At 41.5% G+C, this 20866-nt stretch overlaps 1 protein-coding gene and 1 long non-coding RNA gene across 2 annotated transcripts in view; both read left to right on the top strand.

Moving 5' to 3' along the window:
* Nucleotides 1-20866, top strand: part of SLC25A21 (solute carrier family 25 member 21) — a 395030-nt gene that overhangs the window by 206317 nt on the left and 167847 nt on the right. The window contains exon 2 of the mRNA XM_042446537.1: nt 5253-5301. Coding sequence (XP_042302471.1) covers nt 5253-5301 — 49 coding nt within the window. The remainder of the gene's footprint in view (nt 1-5252; nt 5302-20866) is intronic.
* On the top strand, nt 7006-9355 carry LOC121919697. Its single transcript, XR_006101557.1, has 2 exons — nt 7006-7122; nt 8846-9355. It is a non-coding gene; the product is annotated as an uncharacterized LOC121919697 (long non-coding RNA).

Raw genomic sequence — 20866 nt, 5'->3', positions numbered from 1 at the left:
CCTGCTGGAGGCAGAGGTCCAGGAAGGAGGAGGCCAGCGGCTCCCCAAAGGCCCCACCCACTCGTGTGAGAGACCTTTGGCCTCTCGTGCGAGTGAGCGGCGCCTTTGGCCTCTCGCGCGAGCGGACGCTTGCACGACAGGGAGGAGGCCAGCGCCCCCCCCAAAGGCCCTGCCCGCTCGCACGCGAGACCTTTGGCCTCTCGTGCGAGTGAGCGGCGCCTTTGGCCTCTCGCGCAAGCAGTGGCTCGCGCGAGAAGGAAGAGGCCAGCGGCAAAGGCCCCGGCCTCTTGCGCGAGCGAGTGGCTCGCGCGAGAGGGAGGAGGCTGGCGCCCCCCAAGAGCCTGGTGCTGCCGCAGCCGGTCCCCTGGCCTTGGCGCGGGCCAGTCCCCTGGCCTTGGCGGGCCGCATGTGGCCTGCGGGCCGGGGGTTGCCGACCCCTGATCTAGATCCATTTCAATCTGGCTTCAAACCTGGCTATGGATGGAGACAGCTTTGATCACCTTGATGGATGGCCTATGCAAGGAACTGGACAATATGTCCCTGTTGCTCCTGCTAGACCTCCCATCAGCTTTCAGTATCATTGACCATGGTATCCTTCTGAGATGGGACTTGGGATCACTGGACTTTATCACACAGGAGGCAAGTGTCCTCCTCCCATGATTAAATCACCATTCAATCCTGTTAATAGCGCAATCGGGGGAAAGATTATTATATCCCCATACACTTCTCCCATTCTTGTCCGATTTGTAAAGAGTAATTGAGGAGTCATTTGGTATGAACAGAAACTCCCATTAATACCAAATGATGCCTCTATTACTCTTTACAATCAGGACAAGAATGTGAGAAGCACACAGCGGTGTGATAATCTCCCCCCCCCCCCCCCAATCATGCTATTAACAGCATTTAATGGTGATTTCATCATGGGAGGAGGATGCTTCTTCTGGTCTTTCTTGGAGGGGCAAACTCAAAAGGTGGTGTTGGAAGACTCCTGTTCAACTCCTGGCTGCTGGCATCTCGGATCCCACAGGGTTCTGTTTTGTCCCCCACATTATTCAACATCTACACAAAACCACTGCAGAGAGGGGTAATCCAGAGTTTGAAGGTGCTGTGTCACCAGATAACACCCAACTCTATTTCTCCTTTTAATCTGATTCCAAGGAAGCTGTCTCTGTGCTGAATCAGTGTCTGTTCTCAGTAATGGACTGGATGAGGGCAAACATACTGAAACTTAATCCAGACAAGACAGACATGCTCTTGGTCAGTTATAGGGCAGATTTGGGAATAGGGACTCTTTCTGTGTTAGATGGGGTTACACTTCCCCTTAAATATCAGACTCGCAGCTTGGGTGTGCTTCTGAACCCACCTCTGAGCCTGTGCGTTTGCACAGTTAAAACTACTGTTTTAACTGCACCTTTTCCTTGAGATGTATGACCTGGGTTCAGTGGCACATGCTTGGATTACATCCCATTTGAACTATTGTAACACACCTTATGTGGGGCTGTGTTTGGAAACTGTTCAGAAACTTCAGCAGGTTCAAAATACAGCAACCAGACTGCTGATTGGGGCCAGTTATAGGGAACATATACTGTAGCTCCCTTGTTGAAATGGCTTCACTGACTCCCAGTTCGTTTCCAGGCATAGTTCAAAGTGCCAGTCATGACCTATAAAGCCCTACATGTCTGAGGTCCAGACTATTTGAAAAGCCATATCTCATGCCAGAGTTTTAATATCATCAGAGAAATGTTTTCTGTTGGTCTGGCCACCATCACAGGCTCACTTGGTGAGGACATGAGAGAGCGCCTTCTCAGTGGCTGCTTCCATCCTCTGGAACTCCCTCCTCTGGGATGCTAGGCTGGCCCCCTCACTGCTTTCTTTTTGCTGGCAGGCAAAAACATTCTTATTCAAGCAAGCTTTTTAATGCTTAAGAAGGGAAGGTTTTTTTTAATGAAGATGTATGTTTTATCTGTTTTTAAATTTTATATGGTTTTTAATCTGTTTTATAGTGTTTTAAAGTGGTGTTTTTTTTAAAAAAAAATTGTCTTGTACCTGTTGTAGATGTTTTTAACATGTTATGGAAGTGCCTTGGGTCCTGGCCTGGAAGAAAGGCAGCATATAAATAAATTAAATAAATAAATATCTTTTGGGAAGTCATTCCATAATTTCAGGGTAGCTGATACCCAGTTGCCAGCCTAGTCCTGGCTGAATTTTGAGGTTACAACTGGCAGACTCTCCCAATCAAGCTACTTTTCCATGCTCTCGACTTAGAATTGCAAATTACTTTTAGAAAAGTGATCTGTAATTCCATTCTAAGGTTTGAGGTCTCAGCCTCATATGCACTCCTGTACTCTGATGGAGCTCCCATGGTGTTTGGAACTGATTTTCATGGGGGTCTATTGAGCAAACACATATGAAAGTATTATGTTTTCATCAAAAACATCAGAAAGTACAAAGTTTATAGGTACAGTATTATCTAAAGCAAATGCTGTAATTTCAATATGCTATCTGCAAGTCGGACTGCAAGACTGCAGCAAGACCATCTGACTTCCTTGGCCAATTTTTTTGCAAAATTCTGTAATCACCTTACTACTATTGGGGAAATATATGCTGCACTTATGTGTTCTACTGTTGCTGCTGCTGTAACAGCAGTAGAGGAGGAGGGAGAGAAGAGAGATGATGGATGGTGGCGGCACTTTTGCATCTTTTGTTTCTTTCCATCCCTTTTTCATTTCCTTTCCTGGCTATTATGCAGAGACTGTTGCCTTGGGAAATGAACTAGCCATGGAAACCTACTGTATAATTAAATGATGAGAAGAAAAGATTTTTGTTCCTTAGGAAATGCAGAAAGCTACTAATAGAATCTCAAAGTTACCAAAACATATTTTTTGCCAGCAGAAGTGGAATTCATCTGATTTCTTTGCTGGAAAAATGCCTGTCTCAAAAAATTGTCCTGTAGAGGCCAAAATTAAAATTTAGTACTGCACAAAATTTTTATGTTATGTCATTTCTGATATAAAAAGTGAGATTTTGGAGATTCCAATCGCTGCTTCATTTTGCCAGGCTTTGGGTAAATTTGGTGTCCATTGCTCATACAGTTAGACAGAGGTCTGAAGGGCTAGAGATCCCCAGTATAGCTAGGGACAGGCTGGGGGTGGTGGCATTAGGTTCAAATACAGAAGAACCAAGAATCAATAAACAGAGATGTGGTCACAAATAGCCTGGTTTTAGATACTAAATCAATAGGAATGAAAGAGGAAGAGTTTATATTGCTAGTAAGCTCAATGACTTCTTCAACTATCGCTTCTCTGCACTGCATTGAATAGGATGAGATGTGCCTTTAGCTGCTCATTCAAATACCCATTCCAGTTACCTTGTGTCCCAGGAGGAGGAGGGATCAAGGCCTCTAAGGCCCGTTCTAGACGGGCCTTTGCGCCACCCTCATCACATGCTAGGGGTTGGCCAAGGACTTAGCGTCACCCCTAGCACGTGACGAGGGCGTAAAAATTGCGGCGCCCTATACACACGGGCGCCGCCATTTTTACGTGCTGGACGCTTAGCGTCTGCATGTCGCCCTTACCTTGCGACGTCACGAGTGCACCATTTGCGCACTCGTACGTCGCAAGCGCGACGTGAAAAGAAGCCGCCTTTTGTGGCTGATTTTTCCGCCATCGGGAAGCCTCCCTGTTTGGTGGCTGAGGCTTCCTGGCGGCGGAAATGGAGGCGGCGGCAGAGTGCCCTTCTTGGGCCTAAGTCTCATGCCCCTCCGTGAGCAACTCGCACATGCCCCCTGGTGGTCCTACCCCACAGTTTGAGAACAACTGGTTGAGTTGCCTTTTTCATGCACCCAGTTGCAGACTAGAATCCTGTCTATAATGCTTACCTGTACAGCAGTATAGCTTTACTCAAAGACTGGCTGCTTCAGGAGTGATACTAGCACACCATTCCTTCACAGCTAAAATTATCCTGTTATTTAAGGGCTGTTTATAACTTGGCGTATAATCAAAATATAGTACAAATCAAAAACAAATTAGGCAAGAGTTGCTGTTTTTAATAATCATAATAATCTTTACCATTTCTTTTTTACTTTTTGGGTGTTCCATGCATTCCCCACAGGAATCATTACATTAGTGCTTTGAAGTAGACCGACATTTTTATTCCAACATTGCAGATGGAACACTGAGCCCGAGAAATGTTGTTTCACCTTGAACATTTAATGTCAGAAGTGACATTTCTATATTAATGATGGGATTTGTCAAGCCCAATTTTATACATTTTCTTAGGAGCTTATCAGATGAACTTTAAAACCGGCTCAAGCATCCTGGGCTGCAGCTGTGATGTGGGATAGGGGTGAGGATTATCACATGCTAAATTGCCATCTAATTACCTCCCGCCATCAGCCTGGGTCCAACCCAGGTCCCAGCCACACTCCGCCAGCAATTTTTCTAAGTTAGAAGCTTTCTAGCTTCAAAAAAGTGTTGGCGGAGTGTGGCTGGGACCAAGACTGATGGCGGTGGTGATTAGGCGGCAATTTAGCATGCAATAATCCCCGGTTCCATCCTGCATCCCGGCTGCAGCCCAGGACACTTGAGCTGGTTTTTAAATTAATCTGATAAGATCCTAATTCTAACACTGCTAAATTTGTTCTGTGCAATTTCCCCTCTGGATTTCAAATTACTATTATTATTATTATTTCTGTCTGCAAATATAAAAAATTGCACATATATTTTTGTTAATGTTTCAAACATATATATCTTGGTAAGTGTTTAAAAATACATTTTAACCCATTTTTTCTAACTGAGGAAAAACCTTTTATGCACTGTTTGTTGTATGCACCATTTCAAATGTACATGTTTTTATGCTAACTTTTTCAAATCTTCATATTGCTATGTGTTTTGACATATTTTGAAAAGTCTTCAGGTTTGATTTTTGATTCAAAAAGTGTGCATGTATTGAATTCACATTAAGATGCTACCTGAACAAATTTCTCTCCCATCTCTACAACTGAACCAGTACCAGTGGCTCAGGAAATGTATTATAGCAGCCTTTTAGCAAGATCCTAGTTTTGGTTTAAAAAAAAAAAAAAAAACTTTACTTTGTCTCAGCAGGAAAACTAGGAAAATATAATGAGGCTGTACATGTCTTTGTATTCTTCTTGTTCTCTTTGCTGAACATGCTTTGCACTGGAACAGTTGATACTTCAATAACTGTAGAGATCAAATGTATTTACCAGGCTTCTCTTCTCTATCATCTTACAGGTCTTGTAGAAATTTGCCTGATGCATCCCCTCGATGTGGTGAAAACCAGGTAAGGTTCTGCTTGAACAAGTTTTATTGACACTGGAAGGCATCCAAATTGGAAGCTGTCAGAACTCAAAACGCTAGAACTTGTCCTAGTAAGATAACTTCTCCCCTTAATGGCATTTATATTTACTTACTGTTTTTCATAGCAGTTGACAGGCAGAATTTGAATAGCTTGATGCATTTCTGCTCGGAGGTCATCTGGAGGTGCTAAATACTTCTTTATAAAATGTGCTCTTCATGTGACAGCCTGAGATTCTATTCTATTAAAAAAAGGGAGGAGGAGAACGCAGCGCGGTTAGATTTTCTTTCCAATCATATTTATCATCTGAAGTAATGTTTTAACTTGAAACAAGAAATGTCATATTGCCTTAGAAATAAAATAATATTGATAGTAAATGTGACCTGACACAGCCAGCCATGTTTTCAAAAGTCAGCGAAAATGGGAATTCTTTAAACCTGTATTTGCACATGCCAGTTGGGTGGTTTCATGCTAGCTACCTTTCGGGCATGTCCCAGGACTTCCAAACATACATTTGTGGCTGGGCAAGTACCACCTGCTCAATTAGGCTGTGGGAAAAATCCCACTAACCTAAACATTTCATTTAGCTGCCTAGCCATAATAATAATGTTTTAAGTTAAGGGGATGGGTGTACTTTTGTTGTCAAGTTAAATGTTTTAGATTGTATCCTTAAATAACAAATACAGTCATGGTTAGAACAGGGGGCTTAACTCGGTCAAACTGGGCAGGGTTGCAGTTTTCCTCTGCATTCTGTATTCTACTTCCTCAGATTCATACTTTCACATGTCCGTGGATGCTGAAATACTGACACATCATCAGCATATGTGTAAAATCAGAATTCGGAAAAGTTCTTTTTTGGACCATAATTACAGTTGCCATGCTGGCTAGATTATTCAAGGGTGCTGATAATATGTCAGCATCTCTGTGTCCATAAAACTATTATTCTGAGCAATTGAATCTATCTTTGTGTGTTTATATAGTCTTTCCTTTCACTTGTAGCTCATTAAAAAAGTTGTAGAATTGCCACTAGAGAGCCAGCATGGTGTAACGGTTTGAGTGTTGGACTAAGGGCCAAAACAGACAGCCCAGAAGGAGTACTGCGAGGCTGGTCTTGCACCGATTGCGCCAGCACCACTGCACTTGACCCGTTCCCAGTCTGGGCTACCACTGTGGTCCTAAACTAGGCTGTCAGAAGGAGTAGATTATATCTGTGCCTTCTTGGCCTGGTTTTTTCCAGATGACACAGCCTTCGTACAGCTTCAGGCCATGTTCGGGGTGTGTGCATCATCTGAATGCTGTGCCCCCAATACGGCCTGAAGCTGCATCATTTGACACATGTATTTGGGGCCTAAGATATTGGGAGACCAGTGTTAACTAGTTCAAATCCCTATCTGGCCATGGAAACTTACTCTGGGCAAGTCACAGCCTCAGAGGAAGGCATGGGAAAATGCTCTCTGAACAAATTCTGCTAAGAAAACCCTGTGATAGACTTAGGGTCAGTAATGCCTTGAAGACACATTTTAAAAAACAAACAAACAACAGAATTGCCATTATTACCTGGGAATGTATGGTAGGAAGTAATGTCCTGTCTAATCCAGCACATTTCTGGTCACAGTGCTAGGCTGGGAGTAAAATATTTCAAGCAATGGAAGGGAAAGATGGCTGATCCTTTTTTGTGTCCCACCGGTAAGGTAAATACACTGTGTGAGGATATGGGAGAGGACCACCTCAGCTGTAGTATCCCAGTTGTAAAACATGCTCCTCTTGGAGGCCTGATTGACACTGCTGGCTTCATTTAAGCACCAGGTAAACAATGGCTGTTTATTAAAGCCTTTGGGGTCTAAGTCTTTTACTCTAAAATGTTTATGCACATGGTTTTAAGCTGTCTTAACCTATTTAATTGTTTAACATATTTAATGTGTTTTAATTCATTTCAATTATTTTACTGTTTTAAATTGTTTCAATCTGTGTATATTGATGTTTTTCATGCACTGCCCTGAGATCTCATGCTATAGGGTGGGATATAAATATTTTAATAAATTAAATTAGAATTATAGAATTATAGAATCATAGAGTTGAAAGAGACCGCAAGGGCCATCCAGTCCAACCCCCTGCCATGCAGGAAATCCAAATCAAAGCATCCCCAACAGATGGCCATCCAGCCTCAGCTTAAAGACCTCCAAGGAAGGAGACTCCACTACACTCCGAGGGAGTGTGTTCCACTGTTGCACAGCCCTTACTGTCAGGAAGTTCTTCCTAATGTTGAGGTAGAATCTCTTTTCCTGCAGCTTGCATCCATTGTTCCGGGTCCTGTTCTCTGGAGCAGCAGAAAACAAGCTTGCTCCCTCCTCAATATGACTTCCTTTCAAATATTTAAACAGGATTATCATATCACCTCTTAACCTTCTTTTCTCCAGGCTAAACATACCCAGCTCCCTGAGTCGTTCCTCATAGGGCATGGTTTCCAGATCGTTCACCATTTTAGTCACCCTCCTTTGGACATCCTCCAGTTTCTCAACATCCTTTTTAAATTGTGGTGCCCAGAACTGGACACAATATTCCAGGTGGGGCCTGACCAAAGCAGAATAGAGTGACACTATTACTTCCCTTGATCTAGACACTATACTTTTATTGATGCAGCCTAAAATTGCGTTGGCCTTTTTAGCTGCCGCATCGCACTGTTCACTCATGTTCAACTTGTGGTCTACTTGGACTCCCAGGTCCCTTTCACATGTAGTTTCATTCAGCCAGGTGTCGCCCATCCTATATCTGTGCATTTTATTTTTCTGCCCTATGTGCAGTACCTTACATTTCTCCGTGTTGAATTTCATTTTGTTAGCTTTGGCCCAGCTTTCAAGTCTATTCAGATCATTTTGAATTTTGATCCTGTCCTCTGGAGTATTAGCTATTCCTCCTAATTTGGTGTCATCTGCAAATTTGAGAAGTATGCTCCCAATCCTGTCATCCAGGTCATTGATAAAGATGTTACTGGGCCCAGGACAGAGCCCTGTGGGATCCCACTGGTCACTTCTCTCCAGGATGAAAAGGAGCCATTGTTGAGCACCCTTTGGGTTCGTCCGGTCAACCAGTTACAAATCCATGTAACAGTTGCCTTTTCTAGCCCACGTTTTACATTCTTTGTTTGCAGGAATGTCATGGGAAACTTTGTCAAAGGCCTTACTGAAATCAAGATACACTACATCCACAGCATTCCCCTCATCTACCAAGCTCGTAATTTTATCAAAGAAAGAGATTAAATTAAATTAAATGATAAATAAACAAAAAGATTTTACTCCCCTCATCCACACACAACATGTAAGTTTAAAAAAAAGATCCCTACCCCATAATTTACATGAATGAAGCATAGATGTGAATCCATACATATTTAACTCCTCCCTTCCCCCATCTTATCAGGTTTTTGGTTATAATATTGGCTGGTCAGTGCCACCCTTTAAATGTTGATCCAACAGAGTAAACTTAGAAGTCCTACTTTTGTGATATTGCTGAGCTTGGAAAAATTACTTTTCAGATTGCAGCTCCCAGCCAGCATGGCCAACTGGGACACTGGGAACTATTACTTTTTCAAGCTCTGAAACTGAAATGGATCAAGGAAATAACATGACAATCAACAGCCATCAGCATCTGAAATCTTGACAACAAACCAGGACAAATACATTTAATAATAATGTTTTTTTTTTTGTAAATGTTTGTATGGGATTACATGTGATTTCTGTTCTTCTTTTGCATTATGTTTCTTTCTACAAATATTTGTCCAATCAAGTTTTGCTGGCATTATATTTCCTAAAGATGTAATCTCGGTGTGATCTGAGTGAGTATTTTCAGTTTGCCTCAGCTGTTTGGGGTGCTTTTCAAGCAAAGAAAAGCAATATTTTTATTTATTTATTTATTTATTTATTTTAAAATACAAGTTATAGAGATACCTGTACATCAAATCTTGAAAAAGGAGAAAAAGAAGCACAAATTAAGACATAAAGAATAAAGATTAGAGAACAACAAATAAAATGAAAAATATAACTTCTATTCTTCCTTTCTGTGGTTATATAACAGTTTGGTCATACCAAGGCTCTCTAAGGCTCAGGCTATCCTATGAAACAGCTGAAAAACAGAGATAGTCCAGTCTGGTCCAAGTTGTTTACAGGTCAGTCTTCAGTTCAGGAGGCAGGGTTATCCAGAGGAGATGTCAGATGTCCAGGCAGAGTTCAAGGCACACAGGGAATCAGTCATGGAACATGGCACCAGGGTAGCTTTCTCCTAAGGAAAAAGTTGGTTGTCACCCTGCTTGCCCATTGGAGATGCTGAATTATTTATAGCCTGCCCAGGTCTCACAGGCGCTGTCTAATTGCAGCATTTTCCTATACAAACGATGCAACCATCTGCATCTTCCTCTCTCCTGATATCTCTCCACAGGGATAGGTATTGGTAACTCTGCCTTTTCCTTTGAGGGTGATGGCTTCTAGAAACTCTGCTCCTGTGGCTGCTGGAAACTCTACTCCTGTGATTGCTGAAGGCTCTGCTCGTGTGGCTGCTGGAGCCTCTCCTTTTGTGACTGCAGACGTGGCATGTCCTCTGAGTTCTCAGGCTCTGTATCAGAGGGGGTGAAACACAGGCAAGGAGAAACGGCTTCAGGCTGCTTTGGAGACATGCCAATTAGACGACTTGGAGACGACTCATGTCTCCAAAGTGGCCAGAAACTGGTTCTCTGAACTGGAGCAAAAGTAGCCTAGATAATCTGTCTCCTGGAAGTGCTGATCAGCCCAGTGAGCACAGCCTGCCTTGGGAGCGGGCTGTACAGTCAGTGGGTTTTGGACCCGCTTCTGGCCAGAGCTCTTTCTTGCCCTTTTACTCTGATCCAGAGCCTTCATTCTCAGACTTAGAGTCCATCCCAGGATCCTGGAGGCAAGGCAAGACACATCTTTTCAACATTAGCCTCACCTTTAAAATCCAAGATTTCTTCCAACTTATTTCCCTCAATCTTACAGGCTAAACCTTCCAGTAAATCCACGTTTATTTATAGTTTTTTGTGGGGGTTTTGGGCTATGTGGCATGATGCCAGCCACAGATGCTGGCGAAACTTCAGGAAGAAACTCTTCTTGAACATGGCCACATAGCCCGAAAAACCCACAAAAAATGATGGATGCCGTCCATGAAAGCCTTTGACTCCACTTTTATTTGTTCTTCCCAGAACAGATTAGTATCAACCCTTATCCCCCCTCCCCTAGATTTATCCTTTCATATTAGAATTCACCATGCACTGCCTCCCCACTCAAATTTGCCATCAAATTTTTAAATTCTGTATTCTCCTGTCTCAATTCCTGTATCACATTTTCTTTGAAATATTTCATCAAATTTTGATTCTTCAGTGAAAGAATCTGTATAAATATCTCTTGTAGAAAATCCTGGACAACCTCCATCTACCTTGCTTCCCTCCAGAAATCACACAATTAAATTTATTTATTTATTGCACTTATAGCCTGCCTTTCTCCCAAAATGAGATCCAAGGCAGCTTACAATAATTTTAAAAAGATCCAACTAAAACAATAATTTACAAAAGTTAAAAAGGAATTAAACATCAACATTATTAAAAACATGATTAAAACAGCTACAACACTAAAAAATACTTAAAACATAAAAGACTGAAATACCACATACCACTTCACACACTGCAGCTCCATAGTTAATTCAAAAGCCTGCCTGAATAACAAAAAAGACAGGAAGGAGGGAACCACCAAACCTCCTGTGGAAGGGAGTTCCACAGCCATGGAGAAGGCTCTTTCCTGAGTCCTCACAAACAGTGCCTGCAAGGTTGGTGGGACTGTGAGAAAGCTCTTCCCTGCAGATTTCAATGCACACTCTGGTTCATATAAGGCGATAATGGTTTTCAAATAGTCTGGCCCCAAGCCATGTAGGGCTTTAAAGGTCTAAAAGAGCACTTTAAATTCTGCCTGAAAATGGACCAGTAACCAATGCAGCTGTTTCAGGGATGGATCATATGATCCCTGTCAAAACTGCCAGGGGCGGGGGGGGGGGGGCTCTTGTGCCTTGGCCTGCTATTTCCCCCCTTTGGTCCCACTTTGCAGCCTTCCTCTTGTGCCTTGGTGGTAAAAAGGGGGAGAAATGCTGATGAATGAATGAATCAACAGCCTGGCTGCAGCATCTTGAACCTTCTGAAGTTTTCTGACAGTTTTTAAAAGCAGCCCCAGATAGAGCACATCACAGTAGTCCAAATGGAATGCAATCAAGGTACATGTCACTGTAGCCAGGTCTGATTTCTCAAAGAATGAGTGCCGCTGGCTCACTATTTTTATTTGTGCAAATGCACTTCAGGGCACAGCTTGGGCACCCAGGTTTAGCCCCAAGTCCAGATCTTATTCCATTAACAAATAAGCTGGCTTACCTCTTCCAGCTTGAATTCAGGATCTGGAATGCCCTGGATGTTATCATACATAAATAGCTGCTTATCTAGCCAGGCTGCCGCCACCTGGATCCATACTGGGTCAAAGCCTTGCTCAGCCGGCCAATTTTTGAAGTCAGAAGCTCCCGAAAAGTGTTGGCTGAGTGAGACTTCAACCTGGGTTGCATCCAGGTGGCATACCAGCTAGATAGGCGGTGATTTAGGTATGATAACATGAGCACACCCAAACTGTGAGCCTGAGATTTCAGAGGGGTTGTAACCCATCTACCGCAGGCCTAATCCCTGATCGTCCCTCCAACGTATATACTAAAATCACCTCTGTCTTGTGTGGATTAAGTATCAGTTATTTATTTATTTATTTATTTAGGTATTTATATCCCGCCCTTCAGCCCTAATGGCTCTCAGGGCGGCTTACAATATTATTTTTAATCAGACAGTTCCCTGCCCTCAGGCTTACAATCTACAATTTGTTCACCCTCATCTACTGGTTCACCCTCATTCTTTGGGCATTGGTTTAGTGAAGAAACAGCTTCCTTGGAATCAGATGGAAAGGAGAAATAGATTTATATATCATCAACATATTGATTAAAAGATTGAAGCCAAATCTTGCATGGCTCTCCTGCCTTCATCTAGTTATTGTCTGTTTACAGCCACTCTTACCAATTTTGAAGAAATAAAGTCTCCATTTTTGCACAATATAATCTTCTTACTAAATTCAATTCAATTCTGTTTAATTCAATCTTCTAATGGGTAAAATCCAAGCCATCCATAAAATATAAATTACATGATTTCAATGTTTTGTTATACCCTTTTACTTACATCAATCACTAATTTTGAACATTAACTCTAATCTTGTAGGGTACTTCGCTTACTCAGCTCTTGTTTACTAAAAGAAAGCAGCTTAACAATGTTTCAATTCCATCACTTTAACCAAAATAATTTTTTATGTTAATAGCGCCAAGGTTTTATTCGAGTTTTTTAAAAAGCAGACCTGCTATGCTGCTTTTCGCAGCGTGGGGATGAATGTAGCTTCCTTGGTTCCACCATGTTCATTCCACATTCAACCACCTCAAAGGGCAGTTTACTCATGAATAACAAGGATTTCAGACCCATGTGGGCAATCCCCTTGCTTTTCCTTTAATCCAGGGAAAATTCCACTGATATGAGGTCCCTCTGACCAACATTTTCAATAATTTTCCCTGCCCAGAAGTTCTGCAAACAAAAGCAATATTATTAGGTTCAATCAATAACTTTCAAATGTTAAATCCATTTCATAGATTTTTTTATAGAAAAAATGAATTACGATTTGTTAAACAGAGTTATCTTCTCATTCATATTCTCCTGTGTTTTGAAATGTTCATTGGATAGAGATAGGGACCACCCAGCAAGAAACTATTTTCTTGCAGGAAAAGCACTTTCTTGTAAAAGGTATACAGTACTAACACTATTAGCCTGAAGTTCTATAGGGACTTGCAGGACACAGGATTCTGTCTAGTTCTTCATTCAGAGGAGGTAGTTTTGTTTGAGGAGTTCAGTATTTGGGAATTCTCATTTCATTACCCAACTAATGTGCCATTGGAATGTGCAAACTCTTACTTACGCTACCTATAAAGTTGTGATTCATAATTATCATTTGTAAAAATTTTAGGTCTCTTCTCAAAAACAGAGCTTGGGATTAATAGTAATGCATTACTTTGCAACATAGCCATATCCTTTTCTATATTTTATTGTTAAAATTAACAGGTATAGAAAGTAATGATTATTATTACCCATAAAATACTTTTTCTAGGGCCTGTTGGCAGCCATTTGTAAAGCCTTTTGTGGGTGAAGAAATAAGAACAATAAAAATGTCCTAGTAATATACAGCTAACACATTACTTGCAAATAAAAGGCAAAGGCCAAAATCCTACATTGGAGTTGTACAGCACAAAAAGCTATGGAGATTATCACATGGAGAAAAAGACTTGAAAAAGATTTGGAATTATGAACTCAAAAGCAGGAATTATCAGACGTAAAATTATCGCTGCTGCTGCCAGGCAACTAGAACCAGGTCGCCTTGCAAAAACAGAAAGCTCACTATACATTCTTGTGCAGTAATTCTGCATGCAAAACTCTGTTTCCACCGCATTTAACTGAATATGGAAGTTCTGCATCTAACAAAAATATCCAACTGCTTCTGCAGAAGACATTACACATGTCCAGGACACTAACAGGGTTCCATCCAAAAACACATATGAGGAAAAAAACAAATAGATGGCTGGTTACAAACCGGCATTTGGGACGTCCGGAGGACATCCCATTTTAAAAAAGGGGCGTCTCTTCTAGACGCCCCTGGGCCTAATACGGACTCCGTCCGTACAAGATGGCGCCGGCCCTTCTACATGGCCGGCGCCATCTTTGTGTATCGGACGCTGAGCGTCCGTACACGTCGCGTCCTTTGTGACGTAGTGAGTGCGCCCCTGGCGCCTCGCTACGTCGCAAACGCGACTCTAAAAGAAGCTCCATTTTGGAGCTTCTTTTTCGGTCCGCACCGTGTGGAGGCTCCAGCTCCCCCGCAGACTAACCGGCGGTGGCGGCAGAGCGCCGCAAAGCGGCGATCTATAACCCTCCAGAATTTTAACAGAAATTTGTATCTTGAGTAAAGAAAAACTGCAAATTAGTACAGAAATCAGATGAAAGGGGCTGATGAATAAAAGTATGTGAAAGTAATGCCATCTAAGAATATACTGATCCATCCCTCCCTGCCTGGAGATATTCATGTTGAATAAATTTACAGATTTATGTCTTCTAAACTAGTGTGCTGGCACAGTATATTGGTGCCAAGCTGGGTTGCATTTTCCTTTCATTTTACTTTTTACTTAAATATTTATATTCTACTTTACATCTTAGGCTCTAAAGATCCAACTCTTTGGAAGGCTGCTCCTTAAATTCCTGGTGGCTGCTGCTGACATGACAACTAAATATGTGGTTAGGAATATTCACATACGTAGACAAGGTCCTGTAGATATAAACACAAAATGCTGAAGGAAGGAAACAGACTAGTGTAAACTTCTTCCAGAAGAGCTAATATTTGTGCTGGTAGAGCAGACACTTTGTGCAGTACCCAATACTCTCTGCAGAACTTCCATTGACAGAAGAGTAGAATTCAGTGGAATTTAGAACAGTTATCTTCCCTTCCCATGCAGCACTTTATGCACCCCCAAAACCTGCTCAGAAGGCTAGATCATCTTCTGAAAGAATCAGGTTTTGGGTGGTTCCAAGGGCTGCAAAGGAAAGGGAGAAGAATGAGATCTGTCACATACCAACATACTGTTTGGTTTTAGGCTGAGTTCAACCTTAGCACATTCTGCTCTCCCTGAAGCCCTGGAGAGACCCTGCCATTCAGGCTGCATACACACTGCAGAAATAATCCAGTTTGACACTACTTTAACTCCCATGGCTCAATGGTATGGAATTCTGGGATTTGTAGTTTTGTGAGACATTAGCCTTTTCTGTCAGAGAGCTCTGGTGCCACACAAACTACAAGTTCCATCAATCCAAAATTATGAATGGAAGTATAGTATGAGGATTAAAATTTAAGGAGAACAGAGGGACACCATAGCAAAGTAATTTTAGCCAGCTAGTAGAACTTCCAACTTGGTATTGTTCAGCCACATCACATAAAGCATGGTCAAACATTCCCAAATTTGGGAGGTTTGAATGTCTCATTATTGTCAAGGTTTCACAGCTTGCTACTGCCTATTACCTAAAACAACATTCTAGGTCAAAAATGTCTTGGATTTATTGAATGTATTCTGTGGCAAAGGTCCATTCGTATTGAAAGATTAAGCTTACGTTCTCTACTGACTATTCTTTTCCTGTTTATTCTTGTGTCCTAATTTCTGGTGTTTTGGACTTATTAGAGCAACTCTGTTTCCTACATGTGTTTCTGATCTCTTTCCAGCTGTTGTTTAGTAAGTCCTTCTTTCCTTTTATATCATTAATTTCTCTTTGATACCTTGCATTTTTCCCATTAAGTAAGCACCACTGAATTCTATTCTAAACCTATGGTAAAGTTTAAAATAATTCAAGTTAAAGATAATTATTTCTGAGATTTCTTTTTAACCTTACTTGCATGCACAATAATATTTCATTTTGTTGATTTAATTAAATGCAGTTTTTACATATTTTATAAAATATGGGTAATTCATCATCCTTGCATTAAATCTGAAGTCTTTTTACTATTATTAGTCTTTATTGAGTGCCTTTATACTCCATTTCTTAGTAATTGTTCTGTTTTAACACTCAATGTAGGGCTTGAAAATACATTCCTATGGAAATCTACTCAGAATCCGAGTAGAGACCTCATCACTCCTATCCTTGCATTAAAGTGTGATAGCATATTTGGAACTGCCTATTTGTATGGGGAAATTGTATTTCAAAAAACTGAGGGGAAACTTGTTTGTTTGTTTGTTTTTTTGAAATATAAACTTTTGTTAACCTAAGACAGGTGGCATATTTAGAGAAACAACACATAAAACTTGCTTTGAATTTTCTGAAGTACAGTTGGCCTTTTGTAGCCATAGACTCTTTATACATGGATTGAAGCATATAAACAGCTTGATGATATTTTAAATATATATAAATTCTCAAAAGTAAACCTTATTTTTGCCCTTTTATATAAGGGACACCATATATACAATAGCATTACTATGCTTTTGTATATAATGAGACTTGAGTATCCATGCATTTTGGTATCCAAAGACAGTCCTAGAACCAAACCCCAGTGAATACCAAGGACCCACTGTATGCAGAAAGAATCAGTAAAAATAAATATGTGAAATGTAAGAAGAAAGGCGGTTTCATGGTCTTCCATTATAAGATTTTGGGATGGGATTTTTTTCACAACCAATTAGTGAAAGATATGCAAATAGGTCTTGGCCTTGGAATGGCTCAAATGCATTCACATATGAAAGAGATTTAGTTTTTGTAATCTTCTCAATATTTGCCATACAAGCTACAGGTTGATGATCATTCTAGTATTCAGTCATGTATGACTTAGGGGGAAAAACCCTGTAACAGTGGAAAAATCATAAATGGAAAAGCTGTTGATGTGAGACTGAGAACCAGAGGAATTTGAGTGCAATGGTGACTGAGGAATAACAATTCCTTCAAATGTATGTATTTTTCTCCTTTCTTTAGACAATTGTTTTTATTATATTTAAGCATTGCTATACAATAATTTTAATAATGTAGAATAAAGTCCACTGTTATTCATTATATTTTAACATTAATAACTTTGGCCTACATCCAGTATCAGACAAGAAAATGTCTGGTAACACCATAGAAATCTTCTCTATTCCCTCCATTCTCGCTCCCTCCCTCCCGTTTACCCTACATACTTCTCTAATCCCTGAAAACGTGCGCGGGGGGGGGGGGGGGAGTTTCTGGGTTTTTGGGGGGAGGGTACGCCGGTGGCTGCAAGAAGAAGCAAGGATTGCAACCCTCAATCCATTTTGCTTTAACTATTTTTACTTATTATACACTATTAATATATTTGGGAGAAAGAAATTGGCAGCATGAACTTTCGTAGGCTTCAGTCTACTTCCTCAATGCAACTGAGGAAGTAGACTGAAGTTTCCAAAAGCTCATGCTGCCATTTTCTTTCTTTCAGTTAGTCTCAAAGGTGCTACAAGATCTCTCTACATACTGATTCTACAGACTAACATGGCTATATCTTTGAATTATATTAATATATTTATTTTTGTTTCAAAAGGGCACCCTGGAAGTTCTTACAAATAGCATTATATTCTACCATTATCATAATATTAACAAGCATCTAGTCAATAATTATGATTTTGTTATATTTTAACATGAATAACATTGTTCTTGCCGTACAGTGTTATCCAGTATCCACCAGTGATCCCTTATTGAGCTGACCAAAATGCACATTACACCTGTTGCAAGCTTTTGAAGCTCCACTGGCTTCTTCATCAGGCAAAGGTGTTAAAGATTATACAAGAGAAAGAAAGAGGGAAAATTGACAATGTCAGTTATAGCCCAGCATTTGGTCAAGCTGCTGCTGATGTTCCCAATTCAGATGATATTAATGCAGGTGGGCCCCTTCTCCTTCTGGCTACCTGGGTACTGGGAGATTCAGTCCAGGAAATAAACTTTAAATTCTATTAGCAAGACGTAGATAGGATATCTACCTGCTTTGGTCATGCCCCACCTGGAATATTGTGTCCAGTTCTGGGCACCACAATTCAAAAAGGACATTGAGAAACTGGGGCGTGTCCAAAGGAGGGGAACTAAAATGGTGAAGGGTCTGGAAATATGCCCAATGAGGAACGACTTAGGGAGCAGGGGATGTTTAGCCTGGAGAAGAGAAGGTTAACAGGTGATATGATAGCTCTGTTTAAATATTTGAAGGAATGTCATATTGAGGAGAGAGCAAGCTTGTTTTCTGCTGCTCCAGAGAACAGGACCCGGAGCAATGGATACATGCTACAGGAAAAGAGATTCCACCTCAACTTTGGGAGGAACTTCCTGACAGTAAGGGCTGTCCGACAGTGGGACACACTCCCTTAGAGTGTAGTGGAGTCTCCCTCCTTGGAGGTCTTTAAGCAGAGGCTGGATGGCCATCTGTCAGGAATGCTTTGATTGAGATTTCCTGCATGGCAGGAGGTTGGACTGGATGGCCCTTGAGGTCTCTTCCAACTGTACGGTTCTATGATTCTATATACTGCCAACATGGTTAACCCTAGAATTGTTATTGCTGTATATATTATTAATATATTGTTTCATTTTTGGTAACACCATCCTTTAATCTCTGCTGAAAGGTGGCATTTAATTCTTTTAAACAAACATCTAAATTCTTTGAGAATAAAGTGTCTACATTTTATTTCTGCTATTTTCAAATATTATTTAATCCTACGATATCGGCATAATGCCTGTGGCAAAGGAGATACCATTGGTGATTTTTTGAGGAACCTAAAGTTTCCTTCCATAATCCTCATTGACAATTACATATTTAAAAAGCACATACCAGTTCCATGTGTTTGCTCGCCCTTCTGCACTATCTCTACTATGATAGAAATGGAAGTTGCTTAAAATATGGGATGTATTTCCTTGCAGTGGAAAAAGCTGCAGTTGATTAAATCTGTTTTTATGCTGCAGTTACCAGAAAGGGCTTCAGAAAGTTGCAGGCTTCATTGTGGAAACTGCAGGTTTTCAAAAACTTTGTTTTTAAAATACTGCCTTTCATAATATAGCACTACACTTTTGTATTGTGTACAATATGTGGTGTGATAATGTTGTGTGTCCCCTCATACAGCATCTTTCATGGGAAGAACAATTGTTGGCTTTTCCCCATGTTCTTTGCTGATTATTAATCTCCAGAAAAAGCAATGAACACAAGGAAGCACTGCACACAGGGAGCTAGAACTGGCTCCTTTAGAAATGGGTTACATTCCACTCAGCATTCTACCTTCAACAATTCTATCAGTAATTTATTCTTAGGAGCTGCCTAAATACAGTAAATGCACCAGATTTCATCTGACCCTGGAAAATAAGTAGAGTCAGCACTGGTTAGTACTTGGATGGGGGACCACCAACAAACACCAGGTACTGTAGACTGTGGCGCATTACAGACCACCCGTTTGGGGTGGCCTGTATCTGGCCCTTTGCCCACCAGATCAGGGCCTCAGCTGCCACAACGGCAGCCTCTGAGGCCCCGATCCGCTGCTTTCCAGGCTGTGGGGAAGTGACAAAAGGCCGCTTCCCTACAGCCTGGAAAGGGGTGTCCTTGGAGCTTCGAGCCCCAAGGACACCCGGCGGCAGCGGGGAGGAGGAGAAAGGGGCCGCTTGGCTCCTTTCTGCTCTGCGTCGCTGGTGCAGCCATGTAAAGGCTGTGCCCAGCGATGCAAAGGTGGAAGGAGCTCCGAAATGGAGCTTCTTCCGGGGCCGCGGAAAGGGCGCCCCAGGCACCCTCGCGCAGCCCCAGTTCCACGCCGCACCGTTTGGAGGCGGTGCGGTTGTGACGTAGCTATGGCGGCCCCTGTGTGGAATGGGCACTGCCATTTTGTACGGACCCAGTCTGTACTAGGGTTAGGGGCGTCAGGAAGCGATGCCCCTTCCTCACCCTTGTACGTCCTGGAGACGTACTTTGTGCGCGTATGTAACGTGCCTATATTTCAGAGGAATAAACTGGCCAAACCATCTCTGAGTATTCCTTGCCTGAGAAGACTCTAGGAAATTCATGGGGTCAACATCCGTTGACAGGCAACTTGAAGGCATATACACACACAAAGTAGTGGGATCTGTGCAGGACCAATGGTTAGGATCTGATTGTGTCAAAGCATTCACATAATAGATCACAGCATGACCGGTTTGACATTTTCACCACTTCTGTAAACTGAGGACCGCCTTTGCATAAGTGAAAGTTGCATTTTAACAATGACAATCATTGCATGCACAACAGCAAGTTATTGTTGTTGTTCTTTCTATCCTGCCTTTCTTCAAGACTTCAGGCAGCATACAACATGTTAAAATCCAAACCCAATTATAAACACATAAACCCACAGTTAAAATACAACACTATAAAATCATTAAAACACACTCATACACATACAATTAAAAAGTCATTATTTAATATTGACTGGGTAGGCCTGCTGGAAGCGATTTGTCTTTAATGCTGTTTTAAAAGCAGTCAGCATTTTCAACTCCTGTATCTCCTCCAGCAGGTCATTCCACAGTCTAGGGGGCAGCAGACGAAAAGGTCCTCTGGGAAACCATTGCCAGTCTAGTCCTGGCCAGTTGGAACAAATGTTTCCCAGAGGACCTGAGTATACAAGGTGGATTATATGGGAGAAGGTGGTCCTGTAGATAATTTGGACCCAAACCATGTAGGGCTTTAATAACCAATACTTTGTACTTTGCCCAGAAACTAATTGGCAGTCAGTGGAGATATTTTAAGATCACTGTGATGTGGTCATTCCTGTGGTCAGTCTGGCTGCCATATTCTAAATGAGTTGGAGTTTCCAGACTTGGTACAAATGTAGCCCAATGTAGAGTGCATTGCAGAAGTCCAGCCTTTAGGCACGTGCACTACTATCTTTACGTCTTCCATTTCTAGGA

The sequence above is a fragment of the Sceloporus undulatus genome, chromosome 1, assembly GCF_019175285.1.
Source record: "Sceloporus undulatus isolate JIND9_A2432 ecotype Alabama chromosome 1, SceUnd_v1.1, whole genome shotgun sequence".
NCBI lineage: Eukaryota > Metazoa > Chordata > Lepidosauria > Squamata > Phrynosomatidae > Sceloporus > Sceloporus undulatus.
This window is presented reverse-complemented; position numbering and strand designations above follow the sequence as displayed.